Source organism: Octopus bimaculoides, chromosome 13 (assembly GCF_001194135.2).
Source record: "Octopus bimaculoides isolate UCB-OBI-ISO-001 chromosome 13, ASM119413v2, whole genome shotgun sequence".
Classification (NCBI taxonomy): domain Eukaryota; kingdom Metazoa; phylum Mollusca; class Cephalopoda; order Octopoda; family Octopodidae; genus Octopus; species Octopus bimaculoides.
Window position 1 is genome coordinate 25,566,338 of NC_068993.1, and position 11,352 is coordinate 25,577,689.

An 11,352-nucleotide genomic window follows, 5' to 3' on the forward strand; every position below is an offset into this window, starting at 1 on the left:
CACACATATATACACGCAATACAATCCCAACAATCACAACAAACACTCACAAGCACACAGACATACACACACACATACACACAAGCATGCACACACATACACAATAACACACACCACCCTGACAAATACAAGACACATAGACACACACACACACAAACACACCCACACATATACACACACACTGCACAAACAATACAAACAAAACAAAACACTCACAAATACAGCACACACACACACACATGTGCATACACACCCGGAAACTACATAAACCACATCGACATACACACACACAAACGCATACTCAGTACCAACATGCAGAGAACGTACATGCACACATACACATCACCAGGATAAACGTAACACACTCAGAATCCCTGATAAATACAACACACTCACACACAAATACACACCCACATACACATGCATCCCCACACACATACGGTTGCTCATACAAACACACACACACGCCACCAGGACAATTATAACAACACAAACATACTCAGAGACACACACACACTCACTTACACACACTCTCACATATACATACATAACATACCCACTAACACAAAACACATACAAGCATACACATGCACACACATACAGACGCACACATACACACACATGTGCACACACAACACCCTGACAAATACAAATGACACACATACACACACACACAGAAACGTGCACACATATACACACATCATCCTGCTAAATATAAAACACACACATACACAGATCCATACATACACCACACTAAACTCTAGGACCAATCAAAAATGGCCCACACACACACACACAAATACAAGCACATATATATACACACACACATAGAGACGTGCACAGACACAGACACACACAGACACACACACTCACACCATTCTGACCTCTAAAACCAGTCCATTGAAAGCAAAGACTTGTGTGCCTTTCATAACTGTCTCAACAAGTTGGTATAGTATTCTCCATTGATGGTGTGGCCCTTTCAAAAACAGTCAATAAACACAATACCTTTTGTACCCTAAAAAACAGAGGCCATTCCCACCATTACTATCATCATCATCAATACTAAAACAGTACAATCAGCATCCATCCCGGAAATGCACCAAATTTTTAATATCAACTCACAGCAACAATAATACCATCTGTATGATAGCAATGTCTGTAGCTACATATGTTGTATACCATCACAACGTGTGCATGTGTGTGCGCATGTGCATATGAGAAGTGTGGATTTTTATGTTTCATGTCAAAAGTTTTTAAGACTCGAGTACAAGGAGCAAAGTGTCCGTGAAGTTAGTAACCCTTCAATCAACACTAACCAAATAGTACTTCATCCTACCTCAATCTGTCACTCTTTCATCTTTCCATTTCCATTCTTACATTCATAAGAATAAGATGGCAATTTTTTGCTCTCACAAAACAGTTCTTTCATAATGTTTCTTTATTTTACTTCATATTTGTTGTGGATACTTATTGATCACTGCACTTTAGTAATTGGATGGTTAAAGGGAATAAAACAAGAACTATGGACTCTAATCTAATCACTCTTGGTTTCAAATGAGTTGTCTTAGTTACTTTAACTGATAAACAATACTGGCTGAATTTTAGATAAAAAAGTTGAAGAAATATTCTTTTAATAAAACTGTAGACTGTGGCAAGATAATTCAAATACTGTTTGCTGCCACAACCCTGCCTAGGAGATAAGAATGTTTCCCTTTGAGTTTGTTTTTGTATTGAATAACAACATTTAGTGTCCAATATGATCTTGATGACAGCACAGAAATATATATATAGAAAAGTAAGAATATTGTGTAGATTCCAGTTTAAAGATTCACTAATAGTTTAATATTGTTTGAACATGTTTTGATAGCTGAATATTTGCCATAACATGAGGGTGGTGCTCTAGATGAAAGAACACTATAAGGTATAAGTGATTCAGTTGACTTACCTGAGCAAGAATGTCCATCAATCTCCAGAGTATAGCCTTGATTACACTCACATAAGTAGCTGCCCTCTGTATTAATACACCGGTGGGCACATCTTCCATTATCCTTTGTACACTCATTGATATCTAGAACACAACCAAAAACCATGTTGGACATGATGTATATCACAAGGATAAGTCACTGTGACATAATAACCAACAGCATATAAAATATGTTGTATCTTGAAAACACTAAGCACAGTATCTTTTATCTAACAATACCAATTTATTGACCTTACCTTTACAAGTAGCACTATGTCTTGACCATGTTCCATTTATAAGACAACTCACTGTTGGATATCCTGCAAGCATGAAACCATCTTGACAGCTGATAACACAAACAGTTCCAACGTCAATATGACCTTTAATGTCTGTGCATTTATTGTTGTTTACCAAAGCGTTATCAGGAACTTGGAATTGGTCACATCCATCAGCTATGGAAGAAAATGCCAAAGCAGGGAAAAAATGTAAGATTGTTTTTGTGAGATGAGAGGTCAATGAAATGAACCATATCATATTTTTTACAATTCTGATACCTTATGGGTGAGCCATATATTCCTTGTAGTGAATAAAAAAGTTAATTCTTCTTTAAGATATTCTCATGGTAAATTTTGAACTTAGCATTTCAAAGTATAAAAAATAATAAAACTGATGTAAAAGATTTTGAATTTAAGAAGTGAGAGTTTTATATAAATAAAACTCAAGAATAAGGGAAAGAACCTTGTATTGAAATAGGCCCTCACTAATCAAGGACTTTATGTAAAGCTTGGTATGGTTTTCAAAGGTACTGATGAATGGATAATAAGGATGTCAAAATGTGCTGAAAGTAATGAATATTTATATACAGGGTGAAAGGAATATTTGAGGACATTTCATTTTTAGTTCATCTTCAAATTATTTAATGTATCATTTTTTTTTTCAGATAACCATTTCAAAATATCATACTAACTCAAGAAATGAAAAGACATGCAGTCATAGTTGCTATACATGCAAACCACTTTCTAAATGTTACAAGATCATTTGTACACAAAGTTCGGTTGGAATTGGAGGCATGTGATGGTAATATTTCACATGTATCAAAGAGAAAAAACATTCACATTGCTCTGACACTAAAAGGACACCAGAATTTACACAACATGCTCAAAACATTATCGATGAAAACCCCAGAGGACCAATGAAGTCCATTGCTAAAGAACTTCAGGTGTCAGAGTGGACTACCAAAACTGTGGTACACCGTGACATTTAATACAAGTCCTATGTAGTGAGGAAAGGCCAATTTGTGTCTGCAAAGACACAGGAAAACCATCTCATCCATTCAAAATGGTTACTTAACAAAGTAAAAAACTCTCATGAACAGAGCATGTCTTGATTTTTCTCTGACAGAAAAAGCTTTGATCAGGATCAAAAGTCTAACAGAAGAAATGACAGGTGGTTATGTGCAGATCCTTCTGAAGTACCTAGAGTGATGCACACGAAATTTCCAGCAACTTTGATGGTTTTAGGAGTGGCGAGTAGCAAAGGTCATGTGATACCTCCCCACTTTCTTCCACAGGGTCTTAGAATTAATACTACTGGATACATTGAAGTACTGGAAACTCTTATTAAGCCCTGGATTGATGAAGCATGCAATGGAAGGCCATACATGTTTCAACAAGACTCAGCCCCTTCTCACAAAGCCTTAGTCACCCAAGAATGGTTGTCAGACAATCGTTATGATTATGTAACACCTAATATGGGGCCTCCAAATTTGAACCTCATGGACTACTACGTGTGAAGCATTGTTGAGAGGGAGACTAAACGTCATCCTCATAATACCATAGCTTCACTGAAGGCTACCATTGTCCAGGTGATATCCGAAATGAATAAGAACCATATAATGTCAGCATGCCAGTGGTTTCAGTCCCACACTGAAGCAGTCATCGAAGCTGAAGGTGGTTTCATAGAATAATTTGCTTAAAAAATCATTATCTAAACTAATTGCACAAATGTTTATTCAAATACATATTTATTTATGCTAAAATATAGTTGTTTTATGGTATACTAAAACTGTCCTCAAATACCCCTCATACCCTGTATATGTCAAATAAATAGACCCACACTTTTGAAGATGACTATTTCATAAACACATGTACAGAATCAACATGACACAGTGGATGATGAGACTAGCTCTTTGGATTACAGTCCATCCAACTAGCTTCAACACAGGTTTATTTTGCCTGCCAAGTTACACTCACAAAATTTGAGTCAACATGAGACTATGGTCAATGACACTTGCTCAAGATGCCATGGTGTGAGATAGAACCAAGGACCTCAACTATAATGCCACATTCTTAACAATCCAGCCATACCTGCACCCTTACATTTATAAATAAGATACAGATGAAAAGTTCAGGAGAGCAAAACCTAATTAGTATAGCATTACAAGGAAGGCTGAATAAAAACACTGCATAACCTGTGACTTCTCAATGGAAAAAGAAGTGTCAACCAATTGGATTGATTTCTTCTGGATTTAATCTAGAATTTTAAAAGAGGTAGTAACCCTACCCAACTCCCATGGGCTAAGTCTATGGTTTGACCCAAGTCGAGTCATTTCATTTCACTTATAGCATATACTTGTGATTTTTATCAGTTAATAACCTGGACAAAGATGAGATTAGCTAGAATCATTTCGTTGTTGATGTTACTACAGACAAAGTCTTTGGCAATGACCAACTGATGCTTTCAATAAGATTTTTTATTTTTTTAATATTAACCATATTTAAAGATGAAAGATTTTTTAATATTTATCTCTACCCAGTTTGATTCCCAATTATCATCTAGATCAGAGGTTCTCAATGTGGGCAGTACTGCCACCAAGGGGGAAGAATGTTGAAGTGGGTGTTAGACTTTAGTGGGCAGTTAGGTAACATAATTAACATAATTTTACGTATAGTAGTAATTATATTATACATGATAAAACTAGTAATGCTTATTAAAATTAAGCAATGGTTATTAAGTTAAAATACATGATAAAACTAGTAATGGTTATTAAAACTTGTAATGTATAAAGTAAATTTACAATTTTTGTCTTCATTAATTGTTTTTTATCATTTCACTGTTAAAAACTTATAAATCCATTTTTAGAGTAAAATTTATAAATTATTGTCCATGTTAAGTTAGCTTAAATGTGATACGTCACCCACCACTTGGGTGGGTGCTAAGCATAGCAACTATTCAAAAGGAGCTGGGTGGGTGGGGGCTACAAAAAGAAAAATTGGTTAAGGACCACTGATCTAGATGTATACACACAAGTAGATGTGTCGATAGTAGTAAACTGGATTAGAACTAATGACCTTCTTTTGCCAAACTATAGATAATAATGTTTATCCCTTTCACATTCAGATTATTCTGTCAAATGTAATACTTACTTATTCACATAGTCTTAAATATAGCTTTGAGATTTTGATGATGTGATTAAATATTTTTAGAATGACATGTTAGGGTAAGGTATGAGAGGCCAAATCTGGCTGGTCTGAATATAAAACAGGTAGAATATTCTGGCCAGGATGTGGTTGGTTTAAATGTTAAAGGGTTAATCTCCTGAGGCATTTAAATATGTCAGTGGCCTAGTAGATTAGCTTAATGTCTGAAAATGATATAGTTTTATAAACAACAACTCTTCTAAGACAGACATTTGGTATATTGTGTAATTGGATGTTTTATTGAAGAGTATATCTGCCAAGAGGTCAGTAGTTTGTATGCTGTCACTGCTACTACATTATACCTGTGGCTTAGACACTTAGCTCTTAAATATAGCAACAGCCAAGATACTTAATTATCAGATGGCCTGGGTCACCAAATTTTAAATAGGTACTGCAGTTTAAATTCTGTTGTTACAACTTGAAGAAATGTAGGCTTTACCAAACAGACTTGCATTATATAATCTACTTGAAAACATTGGTTAATGGGACTCAATACATTACAAAAACTTAACAGGGCAGTGGATTGACGGAATCATGAGAATAATATACAAAATTCCTAATGGTATTTATTTGTGGCTCTTTACTTTTTGAGTTCTAATCCCACTAAGGTCAACTTTAACTTTCATCCTTCTGTAGAGATCAAATGAAGTATCAGTCTAATACTGGGGTCAATTCAATCTTCTGATAATGCATACAAGAATTAGAGTAGAAGAGACTTAGACATTTTATAATTTCCACAAGTCAAACAAGAAGCAAATTTACTTACATGTGCAAGAGTGTTTATCAGTGTCCAGAGAGAAACCTTGATTACATTCACAGAAGTAGCTTCCCACTGTATTCACACATTGATGGTCACATCTACCATTGTCCTCCTGACATTCATTCCAGTCTACAGAAACCACACAAGAGCATATTAGAATAGCTCCCATAGAGGGGCCATTAACACAATACATATGTGTGTGTGTGTATGTGTGTGTATGTACATACATATATATTAGACAGACAGACAAACAGACAGACAGACAGATAAATAGATAGATAGATAGATAGATAGATAGATAGATAGATAGATAGATAGATGTAGGTAAGTTTTAAACTGGAAAACTTTCTACATTATTAATACTGTGTTACTGTGTTGATATACATTTATCATTATTTGTTTCATTGATATCAAGAAATTCACTGAAAATTATATTGAAATGTCTGTTGCTAAGAAGGTATTAGTGGGAGATAACACACAGACACAAACATCAATATTGATTTCTTTTAACTAGACCTAAGACCCTTTATGTAGAATATAAGAATAGGCAATTTAATTGACTCCAGTATATCACTTGTACTATAGCAAAAAAAAAAAAAAAAAAAAAAAAAAATGAAAAATACAAAAAAAGCTGCTTATAGGGAGATTTGAACTTTGAATGATAATAATAATAATAATAATAATAATAATAATAATAATAATAATAATAATAATAATAATAACAACAACAATGACAACAGCTACAAGCCACAATAGATACTGTAAATAAATTTCTGGCATTTTACTTTTGCATCAGTTCTATGTCTGTCATGTAAAACAATAGCTACACTACTTATCATTACTTTTTACAAACACAGATACCTCTAAAACTATACAAATTAGGTTATATTTGCTGTCATAGAGAAAGGTGTTAGAAGGAGAATTTCTGTGAGCGTATCTCTTGTGACTATCTGTGAAATTTGTACAATTCCTCTGCAGAAAGAAACTAACAAAAGAAAATAATATAAAGAGGGCAAAATATAAAAAGAAAAGAAAGGAAAGGAAACCCTTGAATCGTATAAAGACCAGAAGCTGATTTTTAACTGAGACACAGTGGCCAGGTCATAGAAGTGTGACAGAACTTTTTGACAAGTCATTATTACAAACATAAACTAAATATAATAGTTTTTGTACATTCTTATTTGACCAAATTGACTGTTGCATGACATAATTGATCATATGAAAGGAGTTACATCTTGATAGACCCTACAAAATCCAGTATTATTTGTTGACACAATGTGTTTTGTAACAGAATACGATTAGCATTAATGGTATGTTTAACGCAATTGTTACAACTGTCATAATCATTATTATTGACTAAGTTGAGGTTATGAGCAATGGTGGCTTGAGATTGATTCTGAGCATTAATGAGAACAATTTGATCAGTCACTTCTGAAAAGCTCTCAGATTAGGAACTATAAACAACTTAACAAAAGTCCTTGGCATAACAACGCTCAGGCATGGTAACATTAGCAGCTGATTCTGACTGGGATGCACGCAATGGGATAAAAGCCATCCTGCATGCCATTGTTCAGTTTTTATGCATTAGTGACTTGTGTTGAACAGCTGCTGTTGCATGGAGGATGAATCTGGTTGTCCACCAAATCTATAGTGAAGCTTGATGTGTCACCTTCCTTTGTCAGGGAAGAGAAGCAAATCTCTGTTTGTTGGCTGTGGCAAAAAAGATCTTTTGATGAACTCATCTGAAAGATTTCAGATAGGCCCCTTTGTAAGTGGTAAAGCTCTTGCCAACCTTTATAATTACAACTTGAAGAGGAAGACAAGGGTAAAGAGGGAAGATCTGCTTTGTAGTGAATCTTTTAAAAGGTGGATGAAAATGGCCAGACTGGCAAGTGCAATGGAGTTGCCTTGAGTATACATTTCTAAATGAGTAAAAAGAAACTGGGAAATGGCACTTTTGATGCCTTGGTAATAGAAGAGTAATCCAGGCCTCTTTGTGAGGAGATTCCCCAAATTACTCATGGTGGACTATTGCAGAATTTTTCTTGTTGAAATTTTTATTGGAATTCTATTTTTTTGTATTATTTGTTATATCTTTATTGTTGCTTACCTTCACCTTTTGTAAGTTGCTTCCTTCTTTTATAGTGTCCTCAATGTTTTGGGACATTGTGGCAAAAAGAAAACATTATCATTGCTGTTGTTGTTATCATCATCATCATCATCATTATTATTATTATTATTGTCCCTTGTAGAAGATACATGTTTCTACTTCTCTTTTGAGACATGACTTTATCCAAGCATTGCCAAATTTTCTTTGCAGTACTTGCCAAAAAGAATTTTAATTACCTGAGAATAGTCAACCCCCTCAAAAAGTGTGGTTTTATAGTTTATTTTATTTCATTAAACATGTTGGTCACATTTCACATCCAGCATGTTTACCAGATACAAACAATACAAGACAAAATATTGTAAATGCAAACAGGGTGAAAAAGTAATACCAAAATAATACCACAGAATGAACAGAAAGAAGAAAATAATAACAATTGATAGAAAAAATATTTCAAAATGTCAAATAAACAATCTTGAAGATAACAACTACAACAATGACAATTGCACATATAGTGCAATTGTTCATATAGTGGCAGCATTAAATCTAATATTGCTTTAGCTGTAAGACAGACGGTTTTTTTAGCTTTAACATGGTATGGGCAGGCATTTAAAGCAGGGATAATAATAAGAAACATATGGTTAGTGGTATCAGAATGGATTTGCAAGTCCTAATGCCCCCAAAAGACTACAAAATTTTACCATAACTATGCTGAGTGAGGACACAGATACAGAGGGCCTGAGTTTGATGGTACAAGGCAAATGTCTTGTTTCCACATAAGAGGTGAAAAAAGAAAAAACTACCTCAAAGCTCAGAAGAACTGGAAAGACTTAGCAAGAAAATGAAATGAACATCAATAGAAACAAGCAAATGCAGTAGCAAGAGCAACAAGCTTTAGTTTCTAGAGCCTCATCAGTCAAAGCTCTGGGAATGACAAAGGTACACAGTCCTAGAAACAAGTGAGCAGATTCTCTATCCCTAAAGAGAGTAGCAACCAGTAGCATCGCTCCATTATCATGTGATGAGGAAGACATAATGGCTGCAGAGGAAAATATTCAATTGTTGGTGTGTATCAGTGTGGGGATTCAAAAGGAAAGTACTAAAAATCACAAAGAGAAAAGTTAATACAAAATGATTAAAGTGTGTCGGAGGAACTAACTCATCAAAACAAGAATGATGTTTATCATCGAAATAATTATGAAGAAGATGGTGCCACATAAAAAGCACCCAGTACACTCTATAAAGTAGCTGGCATTAGGAAGAGCATCCAGTCCTATAAACCAAGCCAATACAGACAACGGAACCTGATGTAGCACCTGGTCTTGTCAGTTTCTGTCAAGCCATCCAACACATGCCAGCATAAAAAATAGGCATTAAATGTTGATGATGATGATGATGATGAAGATGAAGATGAAGATGATGACGATGAACTGAAATTCACTGCTCTGTGAAAATCTAATGACAGCTAATAGACAAAATCATGTATCTGTGGTGTCATGGATATCCCAATGAGATAAAAGTGACAATGTTGCAGTTGGGTTTGAAATACAGAAAACACACGAAGGACAGCTTGTTAATAAAAGCAAAGCAAAGACATTATGAATAACTGACTCAGTTCTATTGTAAAGACACAAATCTTATCTTTTCCTACCACCTCAGTATGAGATAGCATAAAGACTACTAGCATGATCCTAGTGCTGGGTATGGTACTAATTATTGGGAGTAGGTATATTAGTTTGAAGCTAGATAAATGCTTTTTTTTTTCAAAAGACTGAAATTGCTGCTATACTTACCAGAACAAATATGTCTATTTTTGTGCAATCTATAACCAGCTATGCATTTGCAACTATAGCCACCCAGTTCATTAACACATATCTGGTTGCATTTACCATTGTTTTCTTCACATTCATTGATATCTAGATGTGGTATAAGGGTATAAAAGTTGACAACATAAAAATGGTAGTTTTTGGTATACTAATCAGCTGGTGTAATTAGTATACCAATGATGATGTGGTTGAAAAGAAAATCATGAAAGTGATATATTTATAAGATGGTATGATGGTAAGGCAATATGATACTCATATGGGGATACAGTGGTCTAATAATATGCTTATAATACAGTAACAAGGCTTACAGGAGTACAGTGGATTACAGGTATTGTGGTATGGAAAAAGGATAAAAATATAATGTTAAAATGGTAAAATATCAAGAAGATATCTTCTATGAAAATAGTTACAGAAATTTTTTGTACATTTATGGGCTGATCAAATCATACCACAATGGAGAGAAGGGATCAAATCACACTACAATAATGGAGTCAGATGAAGTTTCAATAGAATTGTTAAATTATGGCATTATTTTGTAATCAGTTTAAGAGATAATCAAATAGATATGCACCATGGAATATCTAGATCGATTTACTTTGAAGTAGACATATCAAGAAATAACAGAACACAGCATGATAAAATCGATTGATTGAATAAAGAATTTCATAGAATGGCCAAGTGAATGGAATAAATCATGAAATATTTACCTCTACAAGTGATATTATGTCCTGACCAAGAGCCAGTCTTCAAGCATATTACCGTCGAAGGACCTTCCATATTAAAACCTTTTAAACAAGTGATATGACATCTTTGGCCAAATTTTAATCTTTGATTTCTCTGGCATAAGTGGTTTTTTATAACTGCATGTTCAGGAACTTGAAAATTTTCACAGCCATCACTTGCTGCATATGACAATTTAAAACCCAGAAAAAAGGTAGTTAAAGAGCTTTATATGATACAGAACTTCTTGTATTTTGGATGCATGCAGGAAGTTTTATGATTGTTATAATAAAAAGAGACAGCACCCACTATATTTTCAGACAGTCTGAGAATGTGGGATATTGATAATTGGGTGAGATTAAAGTGGTTTATGTTTTGCTTGAATGACAACAAGCTGATAGAAGAAGCATAAAAATATGAAGAGAGATTAATGGTACTTCAATGATTGTAATGAATATATATATATATATATATATATATATATATATATATATATA

At 34.2% G+C, this 11,352-nt stretch overlaps 1 protein-coding gene across 1 annotated transcript in view; it reads right to left on the minus strand.

Moving 5' to 3' along the window:
- Positions 1-11,352, minus strand: part of LOC106871923 (fibrillin-1) — a 694,404-nt gene that overhangs the window by 107,851 nt on the left and 575,201 nt on the right. The window contains exons 29-33 of the mRNA XM_052972376.1: positions 10,843-11,037; positions 10,103-10,225; positions 6,209-6,331; positions 2,221-2,415; positions 1,946-2,068 (exon numbers count right to left, since the gene is read on the minus strand). Coding sequence (XP_052828336.1) covers positions 1,946-2,068; positions 2,221-2,415; positions 6,209-6,331; positions 10,103-10,225; positions 10,843-11,037 — 759 coding nt within the window. The remainder of the gene's footprint in view (positions 1-1,945; positions 2,069-2,220; positions 2,416-6,208; positions 6,332-10,102; positions 10,226-10,842; positions 11,038-11,352) is intronic.